The 18975-nt window shown below is 41.9% G+C and overlaps 1 protein-coding gene across 1 annotated transcript; it reads right to left on the reverse strand.

The window, feature by feature from the left end:
• Positions 1-4859: 4859 nt before the first annotated feature.
• CXCL14 (C-X-C motif chemokine ligand 14) lies at positions 4860-18294 on the reverse strand. The gene is made up of 4 exons (XM_033927760.1): positions 18009-18294; positions 17237-17342; positions 13262-13375; positions 4860-7251 (listed from the first exon to the last, which is right to left on the reverse strand). Exons 1-4 carry the CDS (start codon positions 18070-18072, stop codon positions 7236-7238), a joined length of 300 nt encoding a protein of 99 aa, XP_033783651.1. The 5' UTR covers positions 18073-18294; the 3' UTR covers positions 4860-7235.
• Positions 18295-18975: the final 681 nt, after the last annotated feature.

The raw sequence follows: 18975 nt of genomic DNA on the forward strand, positions 1-18975 counted from the left end.
AGTTGTGATGATGTCATGCGTGTATAATGTATGTACTTGTATTGCAAGACATTGCTTGTATATCAAGTTAAAATGTAATAAAATGTTTTGCTTGTCTTGCAAAACGCTTGCAAACCAGGTTACTTGCAATCCAAGGTTTTACTGTATTTTCAATGATAGTCTGTGACTGAGCTGATCTAAACCGTGTCCAGCTTAACAAATCAGGCTTCAGATTGCAACATGTCTTAACACAAAGGCAAAGATTATGAGAATGCTTTACTACCTTTGCATATGGTATTCAACTCATTCATCCTATTCAGTCAGACAACCCCGCACAAATTCAGGAAGTCAACCCAAAAACTTGTTACCTCTATTGATATTTATTCAAGGATTTTTTTTTTTTTTTTAAATAGAGAATATTTTAATTCATTGTTCTTTTTGCATCTGCTAATATTCTCCTTTGTGATCTTTACAAAACAGAAACTCAATAGCTTAGCTGACATTGGGCTAGATTCATCTGTAGATGGTCTGTGCATGCGCTGGACCTCTGGGCCGGCAGAGCTTTTTTTTCTCCTTTTTTTTCTAGGAAGGAGAATGTGAAACTGGCGGAGAAAGCCGGGCCCTGCCAGAGGCTTAATATTCTTTTGCGGGATGCCTTTACTCCCTCCCCGAGCCAACACCACACAAGCCAAGTGCCCCTTGGCTTTATCAGTGGGGTCTGCTCCCATCTCCGAGTCACACAAGACATCCAAGTTGGTAAAGCCATCTGCGGTGTAGCCAAAACTAGCAGCCAGGAAACCGAAAGCTCTGCCCAGCAACTTCAGGCCGGTACTGAAAACACTCCCCATGTCAGCAGCAGCATAGATTATTTTTAATTTTTTAAACTGAGCCCGTGGTTTTAACCCGCTTAAAGCCCGCCGGTTAAAAGCACGGGCTCGCAGAGTGGGGCAGAGCAGGGTGGCATTCGGGGTGAGCAGGCAGGAGACAAGAGATCTGGGCAGAGCAGGAGAAATTGCAGAGCAGGGTCGGAAAGACATTTTCAACTGGTCCCCAGCAGTCGCTTCTTCAGTTGATCGGCCAGCCCAGTCGGATATGACATTTTATGTTGTGAATCGTGTCCCTGCCTGCTTTGCATGCGTTTCACCTCATGTGCATGCACGGTTTCGAAGCGGATCGCAGGAGAGAAATCTGGTCGCAAAGGGGGTCACAAACCCATCGCTACATGATGGGTTTGCTTTGTGAATCTAGCCCATTGACTTCCATATAATACCCAAAAGGAAGAGGTGAAGGTGAGGATGAGCCTAAATGTTCTAAATGGCTTATACTTTTAGAGATACAGCACTTTAAAGTACAGTAAATTTCAGCGCATTTGCGGTTTTTTCATGAGCTTTCACCTCCATTGTAATTATTCTTGCTGCCGGTTCCCTGACGCAGGGTCGAAACGTGGCACGTCGGAACCAGCCACATATTAAAGTTAAGTTTTTCAAACCACTTTTTCAAATATTTATTACTTGGATGGAAAGCTTAGCATAGCTGTTATAGCTAGCAATATACAAGAAAGCAAGGCTATATATATACATTTCTTGAACACTGCAATGGTTGGTTGGTGAGGCGGAACAAATTGCCTTCATGTCTCTGAGCAGAGTTCTACTGAATGTTATATGAGTAATATAGCAATACCAATGCAATTGTGATGTAGTGACTTTTTCATTTGTACAATACTTCTTTAGTCACTATCCTTTAAGTATTTTTTGCTTAAAGTGTTTGCCCCTTCTATATATTTTAAATGTTCTAAATGGCACAGCTGGGTAGCCAACTAAGCTTGGCAAACTGCTCCAATATCTGCCACAAGTTTTCACATTTATATTTTCCAAAGCATTCTGAGCACCTGCAGCTTGGGTGTTGTCCAGGTGAATCCAACTGTGTTGAGAGGATACAGAACACCATTCAACGATGAAAAAAAAAAACCAATCAAAGAATACAAAGGAGAAAAATGAAACCAGGACTGACAATGTAGCTTGAGACACAGAAGCAGCCTACATTGCATGTGATGTGATGACCTGGCTGGAACTGGATGCTGACAGAGAAAGCCAAGGAAATAAAGGATGAGGCAAGTCCTACGACATTCAAACTCAAAACAAAAAAAGGGAGTAGGGGTGGGCAATAAGTTTCCAAAAAGAAAATAAAGATAAGAACATAAGAATTGCCATACTGGGACAGACCAAAGGTCCATCAAGCCCAGTATCATGGCCAACCCAGATCCCAAGTGCCTAGCTAGATCCCAAGTAGTAAAACAGAATTTTATGCTGCTTATCCTAGGAATAAGCAGTGGATTTTCCCAAGCCATCTCAATAATGGCCTAAGGACGTCTCTTTTAGGAAATGATCCAAACCTTTTTTTTTTTTTTTTTTAACCCTGCTAAGCTAACTGATTTCACCACATTCTTCAGCAATGATATTTATTGTTTGTTATACCTGCTAGAAAGAATGCTTAAATACATGATTTACAATTATCTATCAAATACCTATGTAGAAATAAAACCATAAAGGAAAAAATAATACCTTTTATATTGGACTAAATCCCACGCCCTCCTTTTACAAAACCATAGTGTGATTTTTAGCCCTGGCCGCAGCAGTAACAGCTCCGACGCTCATAGAATTCCTATGAGCAGTGGAGCTGTTACCGCCGCGGTGGTTGCTACACACTACAGTTTTGTAAAAGGGATGGGGTGGGGGTTTATGATTATCTTTCTAAAGTACCCCCCTCTTCCTCAGAATTTTGGTGGGAAAATCCATTGGTGTCCTTTTCCCATAGATGGCGGTAAGGGCTCAGGCACAAATTGCCACAAACCACCTTGGAAATGAATACATGGTCATTAATTCAGAAAATAAAAAAAATACAGCCACGCTAAAAGTGGCCTCAGCATGGGACGCCCACATGCTAATAATAATGCAGGCTTAGTAAAAGAGCCCCTAAGATTTTCACTGTGTCAAAACAAAGAAAGAAGAAAAAAAAATTTCCCAAAATTCTTTTATTTTTTAAAATTGTTGTTTAAGGGACAATGCCCTGTGAATTCTATACAGGGTGTCCAAATTTGGGCATTAATCCCACTTGACACCCAAACTAATTAGGGACTAATTGTATTTCTATTTTACTTGAATTGTACATCGCTTAGGTATTTAATAAGCAATTTATCAAGCACTAATAAAACTTGGAAAACTTGGACTAGGCACCAATTGCACATGGTAATGTAACTGCCCCTATTACCACAGTTATGCCCACTCTCGGACCCCAGACACATTTTCTCTATGGAAAAAATAAAAAAAAAATTCTCTTTTTTGCTTTGCGGTGTACATGCACTATCCTGAATCTTACCGCAAAATGCCTGTGGTAAGCCCTTTTACCCTATGGTCTGCATGAACTAGTGAAAGAACCCTTAGATAGCAAATTCAGATGTTAAATATGAACAAATTTTTTTCTTTTAAATTAATAGGGATTTGTTTTGGGGTTTTTTTTTTTAACATCATCTTATTGCATATGTGCAAGGAAGTTCTTCACTCAGAGGGTGGTAGACACCTGGAATGCGCTTCCAGGAGAGGTGATAGTACAATACTGGGGTTCAAAAAGGGACTGGATGACTTCCTGGAAGAGAAGGGGATTGCAGGGTACAGATAGAGGGTTACTTTACAGCAGGGGTAGGGACTCCGGTCCTCGAGAGCCGTATTCCAGTCTGGTTTTCAGGATTTCCCCAATGAATATGCATTGAAAGCAGTGCATGAAAATAGATCTCATGCATATTCATTGGGGAAATCCTGTAAAACCCGACTGGAATACGGCTCTCGAGGACCGGAGTTCCCTACCCCTGCTTTACAGGATATTAAACGAATAGGGTATGAACGTTTTAGGTACGGAGCACTACAGGTCATGGTCCTGGAGAGCCGCCGCGGGAGCGGACTTCCGGGCACGATGGACCCCTGGTCTGACCCGGCAGGGGCAATGCTTATGTTCTTATTGTGTATATGCTGTTGTGACCCACTCGGATTGGAAGATGGTGCAGAATATAAATATTTCTGAATAAGGTAAATCAATCAATCTTACCCCCTGTTTTACTAAGGTGCGCTATGCGTTTTCGCGCACATATAACGCACGCTAAATATACATGCGTGCTAACCGCTAACATGTCCACAGACTAACATGCACGCTAAAACATTTAGCGCAGCTTTGTAAAAGGAGTCCTTAGGCCACAGGTGTCAAAGTCGGTCCTCGAGGGCCAGAATCCAGTCGGGTTTTCAGGATTTCCCCAATGAATCTGCATGAGATCTATTTGCATGCACTGCTTTCAATGCATATTCATTGGGGAAATCCTGAAAACCCGACTGGATTCCGGCCCTTGAGGAGGGACTTTGACACCCCTGCCTTAGGCCCTCGTTTACGAAGGGACGCTAACCAATTAGTGCGTGCTAATCGAGTTAGCGCACGCTAAACGTTAACGCATGCATGTTAGTCTATGGACGTGTTAGCGTTTAGCGGGCGCTAATTCGATTAGTGCACCTAAGTAAAAGAGGGGGTTAATGTCTCAGAATTTTTCAGGTATGCTTTTAAAAGTAAGGGAAATGGACTTGTATACCACCTTTTTGTAGTTGCACAACCACATTCAAAGCACTTTACATCCATGTTGTCCCGGTGGGCTCCCAATCTGTTTAATGTACCTGGGACAGTGGAGGATTACATGAGTTGTCCAGGGTCAGACGGAGCAGCACAGGGTTTGAACCCACAACCTCAGGGGGCTGACCACCACAACACGCTCTCCTTCAAAAGTACAACAGTTGAAACAAATGTTTGTTTTTTAGCCATATTTTATTGCTTAATTTTTTTTTCCATTTATCATACAAAGAAATATAAAGTCTGCATGCAAATATTCTAAATATTTCAAACATTTAAATACACGATAATTTAGCAGCATACACAATAATTACAAAAAAAAAAAATGTCTGTGTTGACCTCTCATGTATTTACAGAGAAACATTGAATTAGGATTTTCTTTTTATAAAACAGGAATTCACTGATTTTACATAAAATAAAACCACAGAGAAAATGAATCTGCATTATTGCTTTTAAAGTCCTGCAGTGCATCCCTGGCACTCTATGAAATATTTCAGATTGTTAGATTTCACTTGCTTTTCACCGAACAGGAAAGTTCAAATATGTTTACTATAAATACAAGTAGCCCTGCCTCCCAGCTGGCATTATTGCTGGAATTATGACTGGCAGCGGACAGTCCTGGAAGACTATGACACACCACTGGTACAATCGTGTGTGGGGAAGGGGCTGTTGTAATAGATATGATGACATTGGGATAATGGAGTGTGCTTACCTGAAGAAGCTGAGACTTGGAGAGGGGCCTCGTTGATGGAGTCACTCTAAAAGTCAAGACCGGGATCCAAACACCATAAATCCAATCATCAAACAAGCTGAAAAGGAAACGCCATGAAAACCAGGATTCTACAAACACCATCAGGACGAAGAACTTTATTGAAGAAAGCGCAATAAAATTCTTGTGTTTCTAGAATCTTTGTTCATTGGGGCCCACTCCATTTTGGTTTCTGTGATGGTGGCATTCTAGCGGAGGATGCCTGATATCTAGGCCGGTCTGAAGTACAGTTCATCTTAAGGGGCAAGGGTGAATGGGCTGCCCAAATGTGGAAGGGGGAGTGGCCTTTTTATTGTTTGGCTGGCTCAGCTATTGTCACACGATACTCTGTTAATAAAGTTGTGGCTCTTGAATCCAAGTTTCGGGCCTGCTCTGCTTTGTTGATTATGCTGGCATAGAATGTGAAGGAGAGTGTGTGTGTGAGAAAGGTGCCATAGTCTTGGCTATCCCAATAGGATCTTATAGGAAATGCGAGTCCATAACATCAGCTTGAACCTGATTTCAGTCGAGTCTTAACTTAGCTCTAATACCTCAATCTTACCAAGGAGGGCAATCAGAAAGGACAGAACATTTTTTACTAATATCTTTAAAAGTTTAAATGGATGACATTTAAAATGATTTAAAGGGACTGGAGAGACTCTTGACCAGTTAAACTGTGCTGGCTGGATGATCTCCAGCTTATCAGCAGAACGTAACTGGAAATTGTTGAAATCCATGAAGAGTGCGGCAGTGCTATTTAGTAAATAGTGGGGCAGTCTCTGGGTGGAGCTGGGATTTATCCAATTAATGACACTTTTCAGACGGTTAACCATTGAGAGCCCGATTCTCTTAAAGACACCGATCTCGTAAGCGGCCGCCAATTGCGTGCCAATCACGCATCGGCGTCCTGTAGAGAATCACGTCTACTTTTACTAACAGACGCCTTAAAAGTGCGCCAGCGTTTTACAGGCCTACGTTTAAGGCATCTGTCTTGCACCTGCTGAGACACGTAGGGATGCTTAAGGACGCTGAAGGCCACTTCCAGTGGAGACCACCCCCACGCCTTGGGCGTCTGTAAACATCCCTATACGTCTCCAACGGCACGCGATATACATGTATTTAAAAATACATGTATATCGCATGTACATCCCAGCATGTATTTAAATACATGTATATCCCAGCATGTATTTAAAAATAAAACGTGCATCCCAATTGGCTGTGAGACGGCAGCAGGACACCTACCGCTGCTTACAATCAGGACACCCATTTGTAGAATCAGCCCCTAAGTGCCTGGATAAAGTTAAGACAACTAAAAGTCTGTCCTCACTTTGGTCAGATATAGCGGGGGGTGGGGGGGTGGGGTAGGGAGGGGCATCTGAGTATCAACCAGCACACAGATAACCTCTAGTGATTGGCCAATATCTAGATATCCAATGCAAATGCCCAGCATTGAATACGCGGGCCATAATTTGCCCACAGCGGTCAGCGCTTTCAGGATCGCTGCAAGATCTGAATATCCGCGTGATTGTTTTTCCTAATGAGCTTATAAAGCCCATATTCATCCCACGGCGGTATATAAAATCAAAACACACATACGCACACACGCTAATGAACAACACACATCTTCCCAGGTTCAGTACTAAGCGGTCAATATAGCACAACCTTGAGCGCACGCGACTGTTATGAACTCTAAAAACCTTGGCTATAAAATGTAGAAACTGACCCTCAATAAAAAGTGCTTTACAATAGCCTATGAAGTCTTGTGTCCGAGAAAGCGAAGCCTTTGTCTGCGAAGTCCATCCGTGTAAGGCTGCCATCTGTGTTCTTTCACCTCTAGGTTTGTTTTTCACTCTGTGTAAACTCTGTAAAGAAGGAAAAAAAACAAGATGTTCACATGAAGGTATTTTGGAGTAGATATTCAGTCGTTTTGGGGGTTTTTTTTTTTAGCAGCTGCAGGCATTATCCCCAGAAACTCAATACCAGGTCATATCTAGCCACCAGTATGGAGCATCTGTGAGTTTTGGGAGCAGTGCAGAGCATTCAGCGTGCCTGCCTGTGCTAAAAAAACATTTCTGCAGTTTTGTAAAAGAGGGGGGAGGGGTAAAAAATTGTTCTAATTGTAGTGGATCTAAAAAAACACAACCCACCAAAAACCTTATTCTGAAAGTTCAAAAAACATTTACAAGGAAATAAATAAATAAATGAGGTGGCCAGCAAGCCACTGCTCTAGATTTCGACGCCATAAAGCAGTGTTTCTCAACTCGGTCCTGGAGTTACCCTCTTGCCAGTCAGGTTTTTCAGGCCGTCCGCAATGAATAGGCAGGAGGGAAATTTGCATACACTGCCTCCATTCTATGCAAATTTATTTCATGCCCGTTCATTGCGGATATCCTGAAAACCTTGACTGGAAAGGGGGTAACTCCAGGACCGAGTTGAGAAACACTGTCGTAAAGGCTTCTTGTCTGAGCTGTGTTGACAGAGCCACATCAGGAACCATCAAAACCTTAGCTCCAGAAAACATTTGGAGCAACTTTTCAGCTGGAATAAATGGAGTGGCCTGTTTATCCTACAAGAAACCTGATAGGCAGTAGTTTTTTGCCACACACTCATTTTATGCACTAAAAAACCCCACATTTTCCAACCATGCTGGCGGTAGTTAGTAAAGGAACGCATTCCAGATGAAAACAAGTGCTTTGATCATCTGATAATATCTATGCTAATGTAGACATGTAATATTTTTACATCTACAAAAGAATCCTGCTGCTGACATGTTTGTACTTTGGTTTTTTTTTTGGGGGGGAGGGGGGATGATGGCTTGGTTTGTTAAAGGGCCTCCAGGGAAAATCTCATCGCACGCAACTGAACCTGTCAGCAAAGGGCCACCCCATATTTTGAAATATCATTATTAATGCAAATATGGTAAGTTGACAAATCAGTGCTGACTGCCCACAGGCAAAGAACCGTAATTCTATATATAAGTACAGAATGGTTTTAGGTACCATTAGCATATTCCTCGCAGCGGTAGGGCGTGAGTATGACTGGGTGAAAGAGACGCTGGGCTGTAAATTATCAATGAATAGTTGTTTAAAACATTTATATCCTGTTTCATCCACAGTTCTGAGTGGATGTAAATCTCAGATTTACCAATTTTTTTTTTTTTTTTTTTTAACGCTAGGTTTAATATCCCATAATTTTGCTTTTTTCCCTTCCCTGAGTTATTTTTCCCTTAAATGTATATTTTCCTCTACAAATATATTGTAACTTTCCCCCTCTACCCTCTTGTTTCATGTGTGTTAACCCAGTATGTTTTTTTAATTTAAAGGTCAGTGTATTTGTATTTCTATTTTACTTGAATTGTACATCGCTTAGGTATTTAATAAGCGATTTATCAAGCACTAATAAAACTTGGAAACTTGGAAAAACTTGGGTTACAAGAAAAATAGATCATAAAATAGTGACAAACAATAATAAAAAAAATCCTTATACCGTTGACTTTCATCTGTTATAAATTCAATTCTTTTAGCAATAATACAATAAATAACAAAAACTGCCTTCAGTATATAAAGTAACTTACTTATATATTCTTTCAAACAGTATAATTTTCACTCCTGTTCTAAACTGCATCACATTGGAGGTCTGCTTGATTCTCTGGAAGGCCGTGCCATCTCGCCTTCGCCAAGAAAATTCTCTCAATAAATTCAAGACTAAACTGAAAACTTTCTTATTCCAAGACGCATCCCAGAATGATTGAAACCAGTCTAATACTATACCCCCAATGCCCAAAGACTTTCATCTTGTAAGCAAAATCTTGTGATTGACTGTATCAAATCCTGATGAAATGTCCAAAAAAAATAATTAAAAAAACCAGTTCCTTGAGCAAGACCACGTTTCAAAAAGTCTAGCATTACACATCAGTTTGTACTTTGAAATGTATCCTTATCATATAGGTTTGCTTAATTATCATTCTGATTTGGTGTAAAACTTACTCTTCCTTGAACTAATTCTCTACAATTATTTACTAGAGCAGGGGTTTTCAACCCAGTCCTTGGGACCCACCTACCTAGTCTAACATACCCAGTGCCTTAAGAGCATTTAATTAAGCAGCTCAATAATAAGATGCAGGCAATAGTCCAGCAGCAAGAGGGGAGCTCTCTCTTTTGCACCGAGGGTCACATGTATGATTATCTCTCAGCTGGTGAGAAATTATATGTGTGTGCTCGCTGCAAAGAGCTCCTGGCTCTCAGAGAACAAGTCTGTTCCCTTGAGGCTAGAATTGCAGACTTGGAGGAGCTGAGGGAGATGGAGAGAGGTACATAGAGGAGTCCTACAGGAATGTTGTAGAGATGTCCCACATCCAGTCTGGTAGCCCCTGTGCTGCTTTGGAGGAAGGAGGTCTCCTAAAGGAGAACATCATCCTGTTGATGCAGGAAATAATCCTGTAGCCAGGACCTGCCCACCAGGAGATGCAGATGTAATATCCTCTTGCACCAAGGATCTATCTCCAGGGGCTTCAGCCCAGAAGGGAGGAGTTAGGACATCTGTTGTAGTGGGAGATTCAATCATTAGGCATGTAGATAGCTGGGTGGCTGGTGGGTGTGAGGATCGCCTGTCTGGTATGAAGGTGGCAGAGCTCACACGCCACATAGATAAGATATTAGATAGTTTGGGGGAGGAGCCAGCTGATTTGGTACATGTAGGTACTAATGACATCAAAAATATGGGAGGGAGGTTCTGGAAGCCAAATTTAGGCTCTTAGGTAGAAATCTAGATCCTCCAGGGTAGCATTTTCAGAAATGCTCCCTGTTCCGCACACAGGATCCAAAAGACAGGCAGAGCTCCGAAGTCTCAATGCGTGGTTGAAACGATAGCGCAGGGTTGAGGGATTTAGATTTGTTAGGAACTGGGCTACCTTCTGGGAAAGGGGAAACCTATTCTGAAAGGATAGATTCCACCTTAACCGGGAGGGAACCAGGCTGCTGATGCTAACATTTAAAAAGGAGATAGAACAGCTTTTAAACTAAGATGCGGGTGGGGAAAAGCCGACAGTCGCCCAGGAGTGAAGGAAAGGATAGTGAATTTCCTAGAATCCAATGGGTTACAAGATCTGAGAGCACATGGTTTCACTAAAGGTAAATCGTGCCAAATGAATCTGATTTAATTCTTTGACTGGGCAACCAGAGAATTAGATCAAGGATGTGCATTAGATGCAATTTACTTAGATTTCAGCAAAACCTTTGATATAGGAAGATCTTGAAGAAGCTTAAAAAAAAAATCCAACAGGTCTATAGTGAAAGGCGAACACCAAAAACAAGGAAAAGACTGCAGAATGGAATGTACAAGGTGCAGGAATCTTTCTTAAAAACTATACAAAATTGTAATCCTTAAAAAGTGGCTCTCATTTACATGGAATATGGACGGGCTGGAGAGGGCTCCAGTAATTTGGAATATGAGAACGGTGCTGGGCAGACTTTTGCAGTCTATTTCCCGCAAATGATAAGATGGTTTGGATAGGCTTGAGCAGGCATAGGCAATTCCAATCCTCGAAAACCACAGGCAGGTCAGGTTTTCAGGATATCCACAATAAATATGCATGAGATAGATTTGCATCTCAAGGAGGCAGTGCATGTAAATCCATCTCAGGGCCATAGATATATTTCAGGGCTATATCTAATCTAATCTAATCTAATCTAAACCTTAAGTTTATATACCGCATCATCTCCATGAGAATGGAGCTCGACATGGTTTACAAGAACTTTAAATAGTGGGTAGAGAAGAAGAAAAAGGATTACATGAACTTATGTGTAGAAGGGGGGAGAGAAAGGGGGGAAGGATAGAGCTACAATTTGCTGAAAAGCCAGGTTTTCAGTTGTTTGCGGAATAACTGAAGGGAGCTCAGGTTCCGCAGCGGGGTGGTGAGGTCGTTCCAAAGACCTGTGATTTTGAAGAGAAGGGATTTTCCCAGTTTGCCTGAATAGTGGATGCCGCGTGGAGAGGGGAAGGCTAGTTTAAGCCTTTGGGCAGTTCTGGAGGAGTCGGGACTGGAGGAGTTGAAAGACAGTGGGATAAGAGGAGGCAGGATTCCGTGAATGATCTTGAAAGCCAGGCAGGAACATTTGAAATGGATTCTGGAGATTATTGGGAGCCAATGAAGTTTGGCAAGGAGTGGCTATAAATATATATACAGTAAAACCTTGGTTTATGAGCACAATTTGTTCCGGAAGCATGCTTGTAATCCAAAACACTCATATATCAAAGCGAATTTCCCCATAGGAAATAATGGAAACTCAGACGATTCGTTCCACAACCCAAAAACTTTAATATGAAATACTATACATACTCGTATTGCAAGACCTCGCTCATTTAGAACTACACACCCGCAGCATCAGAGAGAGAAGATCCATCAGCTCAGTTGTGATGACGTGACGCGCGTATACCGTATGTACTCGTATTGCAAGACTTGGCGTGTTTAGAACAGTCACTGCACTCCCGCAGCGTCAGAGAGAGAAGAACCATCAACTCAGTTGTGATGACGTGACGCGCGTATACCGTATGTACTCGTATTGCAAGACTTGGCGTGTTTAGAACAGTCACTGCACTCCCGCAGCGTCAGAGAGAGAAGAACCATCGGCTCAGTTGTGATGTGTGTATACTGTATGTACTTGTATTGCAAGACATTGCTTGTATATCAAGTTAAAATTTTATGAAATGTTTTGCTTGTCTTGCAAACCAAGTTACTTGCAATCCAAAGTTTTACTGTAGATACGAATATATATACAGTAAAACCTTGGATTGCAAGTAACTTGGTTTGCAAGTGTTTTGGGGCCATTTCAGGGCTATATATATATATATCTGACAATTTAATTTAACTTAATCATGAATTTATAAAGCATGTAACTATTGGACAGACTGGATGGACCATTCAGGCGTTTATCTGCTGTGATTTACTATGTTACTATGTAAAGACCAGTTGGTCCATTTGGTCTACTTAGGCCCTCTTATACTAAGATGTGCTAAGCGTTTTAGCGCACGCTAAATGCGTCCATAGGATAACACACACGTGTTAGCGTTTAGCGTGTGATTAGTGCGCATTAATATTTATTGCATGCTAAAAAGCATAGCGCATCTTAGTATAAGAGGGGGTTAGTACTTTTTCTCTTTAATTCATGAAATAAACTTTCTTGAGGAGTCCTTATATCACTGATTTTGTGCGGGTGTTATGCCTTCAGTGGGAAAAGCATAAGATTTATCTGAATATATTACTGTATAAGAGCTTCGGGCCTTTTCTGTAGTTCAGAAGATGGTGTGCATCTGGAAGACATTTCCAGGAATCAAGAGTTAGAATTCACGCATTGCATGAGGACAGTAGGGATGGACTGTTACTTCCAATGCCATGAGAAATGTCAATGACCTATCTCGTGTCATTGCATGTCATTAACAAGCAAAAACAGAAGAAACACATTTTGTTTTTTTTTTGTTCACCGCTAATGTTCATTTTTTTTTTTTTTTTTTTTGCAACACGCGCTACTTTCAAAGAGCGTGCATTGTTTGGAAATAGCGTGGAAACATGACCTATTCTGGGAAGAGGGCACACTCTTTCAAAAGAGCACGCACTTTTTAATGTCATTGCCCCCGAATGAAAATAAAGACTAACCAAAAACAAAACAAAATGGACAATGTTACAAACAACACAGGAGACAAAACAAAAGCACAGCTTTTGGGCTGGCCGTCTATAGAGGAAAGCTAAAAAAAAAAAAAAAGACTTTGAGTAAGGCTGGTAGTAGCACAGCAGGCATCAGCTTCTGTGTTTTCATGTGACCTTTGGCCAGGCCATGTAAAAAAAACCTCAGGACTAAGCCAGAGATGAAGACCTACCTCCATTTCTCCTTCCATAATCTGTACCATTTCACCAACCTCTTGGTACTGTGGAGCTTGGGATGCAAGCAGTACTGTTGGCCTCTAAATCTTGACACGTTCTTCATTGTTACCCTGAAATATAAAGTAAGCCATTAAACCTTGGCCTCTAAATCTTGATGTGTTCTACACAGCTCCACTAAAACATAACAGGAGCCATTAGAATAAGACAGCCAAAGACTGACGTGACTCTATCTAGCTACTAGGAACAGGAGATACCCCTTTCCAGGACTTGGAAAGCAAGAAACAACAACGATAGAGACCTTCGGTGCTCAATCACTTTATTGTGTAATAAGACTCGACACGATCGTGTTTCGGCCTTAAAAGGCCTTCTTCAGGAGTCTGAATTATGACTGAAAAATTATTACAATTGATGCTTATTTTGCAGTAACTGGAACTATTGTCATAAAGTTTATTTATGATGAAACAATAATGATCAGTCGAGTTGTTCAACGTTGAGAAACGCGAGTCTCTACTGGAAATGTTTGTGAACGGCTATCAGACAGTATCAGATGTATTCTGATAGCCGTTCACAAACATTTCCAGTAGAGACTCGCGTTTCTCAATATTGACTGGATATTCAGACCCGTACCTGGATAATGAGCGGATAACAAGGGGACAGTCTTTCTGCTGTCCTAACTCTACCCAGGAACTTAGGGCTAGATTCTCAAAACTTTGTGCTAGAAACCAACGGGCCGCTGTCACAGCCGTTATTGCAGTGATTTCAAAAGAGCGAGTCGTTCTCAAAAAACCATGCATGCAAATGCGGTTGGCAGAGAGTAGCGAAGGTTCACTAAATTTACATGAGATGAGTCACTGCTGATGGCGATCGACATATATGCAGAATACACTATGAAAGGGGCGTAAATGCTTGCATTTGCTGGGAAACGCAATTGCATAAGCAATGTGCCAATCATAGGCGTTCCAGAGCTATTGGATGAAGAGAAGGTTTGGAAGATGCAACGTCAACTTTCAATAAGCGCACATAAGACATGCCTTTTCTCCCCCCCAAAACTGCTATAATTCATGTAAATCTTGTAATTTGCTTTTGATGTCAATTTTTATCATGAATCACAGCCAGAAACACTTAAGACACAGCTATAATACACGCTGTCAAGAAGCATGCTTTTGATCACCCCCCTCCCAAGTCTATAATTTATGTGAATCATGTAGTTTTTTCATGAGCCATGGTCAAAACACACGCCAGAGATGCGCTTTTCACAGTACTGGCACCCCCGAACCAGTCGCTGATTTGTGGTCACTAAAAGCCAAAGCCGTGCTTGGAGAATCACTCGGCGATGACGAAGAATCGATCGGCCCGCTCCTTTAAATATTGATGAGCCCGTTTGCATGGCAGACTCGGAGGCCGCTAGGAGGCTTGGACAAGACCATGGCAAGCCGTTTTGATAAATCTGCCGCTGAAATACGCACATGCTAAACTGGATTCAGTTTAACGACCGTTTTACAGGCAACCTTAAGCTTTGAGAATCTGGCCCTTAGTTAGCAGACTAAAAATCACCGATAACCGCGTAAGTCTTTGCTTTGCCCCGACTCCAATCCTGGACTGTCCCTGGACTAACCAGCTAGGGCTGCTGTGGCGTGAATATCAGGAGCAGAGCTGGCCAAGACAGAAATCTTCCTGCTTGATTAAATGATTTTGGACGTTTATCCTTTGGGTTTATCAGTTTGCATATAGGAAGCAAATTAATTTGCTTTTAGCAAAGGTCTGAATTGATAGGCTCTTTGGTCATATCCTGAATATTCAGGGATTTAGCAAGATAAACACAATTGTTCATACTATGAACTAGATTTATAAACCGATATTCCTTTTCAAATGACAAGAGGTCAGTTTGCCAATGGAAGTCTGTTTTTTGTTGTTTGTCTTATAAGTAATTGAATAGGGTGAAAACAATAAGGGGTCCTTTTACTAAGGGGTCCTTTTATCAAGGCGCGGTAGGGGTTTAAACGCGCGAAATACTGCGCGTTAAACTGCCTGCCGCGCTAGTCGCTAACGCCTCCATTGACGAGGCGTTAGTTTTTTGGCTTGCCGCGGGGGTTAGCGCGCGTGATGAAATGTCCGACGCGCTAACCCCGCTAGCGCACCTTGATAAAAGGAGCCCTAAGGCGCGCAAACCGATTTAGCGCCTGGTCACGATATAGCACACGCCAAATGCTAACGCGTCCATAGACTATAATGGGCGTGTTAGCCTTTAGCACGCACTAATCATTAGCGTGCCCTAAATCAGTTTGCGCGCCCTAAATCGGTCAGCACGCCTTAGTAAAAAGACCCCTGAGGGCTCCTTTTACGAAGCCGCGTTAGTTATCGCACGCACCTTTTTAGCGCGCGCTAACCCCCGCGCAAGCCAAAAAACTATAATAATAATAATAACTTTATTTTTCTATACCGCCATAGTCAGGCGACTTCTAGGCGGTTTACATTGTAAGAAGGCTGGACATTCAGCGAATAACAAAAGGTCTTAATACAATACAATAAGTCTACATACAATACAATACCGCCGGCTCAAGAGGAGGTGGTAGCGGCTGGCAAATTAGCACGCGCTATTACGCGCATTAAACCGTTAACGTGGCTTCGTAAAAGGGGCACTAAGTCTAGGTGCCTGTCCATATTATTTCATACCAGCAGGGCACAAGGATTTTCTCAGAACAAATACAGATATGTTTCAACTCTTAAGATGTCAGCCTCATACTTACTTTTCCTGGAAGAAACCAGAACCTTAAAGGTTAACTTTTTTTTTTTTTTTTTTTGCTACAGCTGTCTTAGTTGAGATAAGGTAATATTTATGGAAGCGCTCTCTCTCTCTCTTGCCAAATATTGCCCACTGTTCAAACACTAACAGATGTCTTTCTCGCAGCCTACACACATCCCCAAGGGAAAAAAATATTTCTGACTAGCTCTCCTGAAAGCTCCAGCGAAAGTTTGTTGGAAATCAGTCTGCAAGTGAGAGTTTATTATATGCTATGAGCAAAGGCAGGAGAAGTAACTTTTCAACACTGTCTCAGCTGTTGCTTGAAATTGTTTCCTGGTTTTATAATAATAATAATAATTTCATTCTTATATAACGCCATCCCCAGAGAGTTCTAGGCGGTTTACATCAGTTAGATTAGGATCTGCATAGACAAGCAGATTTACAACTATTTATCAGAATCGTGATCTGTTTTGATGCTGGCAAAGACCAAAGTGAGGTTTTTTTTTCCAATGCTTCACCTGGCCCCAGAAATGTTGCCGTAATATCCCACTTTGCAAACGAACCCCTGGCTTCAAATTCTTTGATTCATAGTACGCTTGATGACATTGTGGGACAGTAAAAACTGGAACCAATTCTAGGATAAGTCAATCCGTTAGCGGGGAAACCAAATTAATGGTGAAATATATGTAAACGAGGGTGAGCCAAACCAAAGTTATATCGATAAAGAAAGTCACTCCTCTATTTCACATAGGTTTGATATTTCTCATAACTTATGTTTCAGAAAATATATATGCTCGGAGACTTGGCACCTCAGCATATGAACCATATAAAATAAGTCGACTGTGTGATCCAGCAGAAAGAAAAAGTTTTTTAAAATGTTATTTAAACATATGTGATGAGTGGGTGAGGAGACGATATTCTTGGGGTTCGCCCCTTGCTTTTGCTTTCAAGTCCTTGAGCAAATATATTTTCTGAAACATAAGTTATAAGAAATATCAAACCTAGGCGAAATAGCTTTTGAATTCCTTATAGAGGAGTGACTTTCTTTATCGAGACAATTCTAGGATAAGACAGGTTGTAGAACAAATGAGACTATTGTAACGAGTAAAACAGACTGAACGAAAGTCCTTTTTTTTTTTTAGGAGGTGCAAGCTACAGCACCGATTGAAATGACCTTGAAGATAAAGACGCGGTCTAGAAAAGCAAAAGTGAAAGAAGGATTACATACATGATCATTTCTTCTTGGCAGTAGGGATATTTTGGTTTGATTTCCAATTTCTGCACGTCTGTATATCTTATCTTCGGCCCCTTCCTCGAACATTTGCACTTGGACCCTGCAGAAGAAAGATCTTTTAGGGTTTGCATTTTTTGTCATCCATAAGACAATGTCTGACACACTTTCACTGATTTAAATTGAAACTGGAGTGAAAGAGAACCCTAATGGTGAGATAAGCAGCGGAGCCCAGTTCAAATCCTATTGTAAGCCCTTTGTGACCTTCGGCAAGTCACTTAACCTCTCCATTTCATAGGAAACAAATTCAGATTGTGAGCCCTGTGCCTGATTGCTACACAGCTTTCATAGCGCGCAGGTAGAATATAAGACATAATTAAACATGTTCTCTGAAATACTGCATATGGCAAAATTGGCTTTAGTTCAACGAAGAATCAATCACTAAAATCCTATAACAGCAAAAGCAAACAACACCTAAATGTAGAAGTTTAAGGCACGATCTACAACTTGGGATTCTTTGCTTTCAGCAGCCGCAGGACGAACCAGAAAAGCTGCAAAGTTCGGTTTTAGGTTCGTCCCAATCTCTAATTCCCAAACCCACGGAGTAGGGTGCGAATGTCAAGCTCCTTTTTGGTGCAAAGTGCCAACGCTACGTTAAGTCTGCGAAAGTTAAGGGTGGTTGGCCAGACTCTTACGGCAAAAAAAAAAAAAAAGACCCTAACGTGTGACAAGAACGATCCTGGTGATTCTCAGATCAGGTTTTGCTCACCTTCCACGCCGACCGAGCAAATTACGACAAGCAGCACCGACACAGCCACTACCAGTCTCCTCATTGCTAGCCCTTAAAAACGTCCCTTCAGGTTGGCTTTGGGACCAGTTGCTCTTTCTCGTCCTTACGCTGCTAAAAACAGGGCTTGAAGGCTGCTCCCCCCCACCGGTCCCGGCCAGGTCTCTCCCAGATGCTGCTGCAGCGGCTGCTTCCTTGGCTGGCTCCTGGCTCCCTAGTCCGCCTTTAAAAACGATCCTCGCTGCCCCCGGTACACGCTCATTAATATGCAAAGCAACTGAACGACTCACAGCCGTCTCCCCGACCACAGGGGAGGGGGGAAGGGAAACCTGGCTGCTTCCGTCTAAACAGAATGATTTATGACCGAGCATCTTCTTCCCAGAAAATAGAATCAGACACCTCGTGTGAGGGTGAAATGCAAAACTTTTCCTCCAGCAAGTGAGAACCAGTTCACTGGTTAGAGTGGTTTGTAAACCGGCTAGTAAATAGATTATCATTCGGAGATACTAGGTAAACATTTTTTTATTGGAACATTTCAGAGGAAATGGTGACTTAAATCTAGGGCTCCTTTTATCAAGACGCTAGCCGCTACCGCCTCCTCTTGAGCAGGCGGTAGTTTTTGGCCAGCGCAGTGGTTAGCGCTTGATGAAAAGTCACGCATGTTAACCCCGCTAGGGCGGCTTGAAAAAAGAGGCCCCTAGTGTCTAAAAATTATACAGTGCTGACGTAATGGAGTGAATCCAGAGTTTGCAATATAATTTTTGTAACATAAGAATAGCCTTATTGGTTCAGACCAATGATCCATCAAGCCCGGTAGCCCGTTCTCACGGTGGCCAATCCAGGTCACTAGTACCTGGCCAAAACCCAAGGAGTAGCAATATTCCATGCTACCGAAACAGGGCAAGCAGTGGCTCCCCCCAGGTCTTTCTCAATAACAGACTATGGACTT

Source organism: Geotrypetes seraphini, chromosome 18, assembly GCF_902459505.1.
Source record: "Geotrypetes seraphini chromosome 18, aGeoSer1.1, whole genome shotgun sequence".
Classification (NCBI taxonomy): Eukaryota; Metazoa; Chordata; class Amphibia; order Gymnophiona; family Dermophiidae; genus Geotrypetes; species Geotrypetes seraphini.

Bases quoted from the DNA above. Each gene is read 5' to 3' on its own strand.
- CXCL14 (XM_033927760.1), bottom strand. From the start codon at position 18,072: ATGAGGAGACTGGTAGTGGCTGTGTCGGTGCTGCTTGTCGTAATTTGC. The intron at 17,343-18,008 runs GTGAGCAAAACC...TTTCTTCTGCAG, and splicing joins TTGCTCGGTCGGCGTGGAAG to GGTCCAAGTGCAAATGTTCG. The intron at 13,376-17,236 runs GTATGTAATCCT...TTTATATTTCAG, and splicing joins TGCCAAGAAGAAATGATCAT to GGTAACAATGAAGAACGTGT.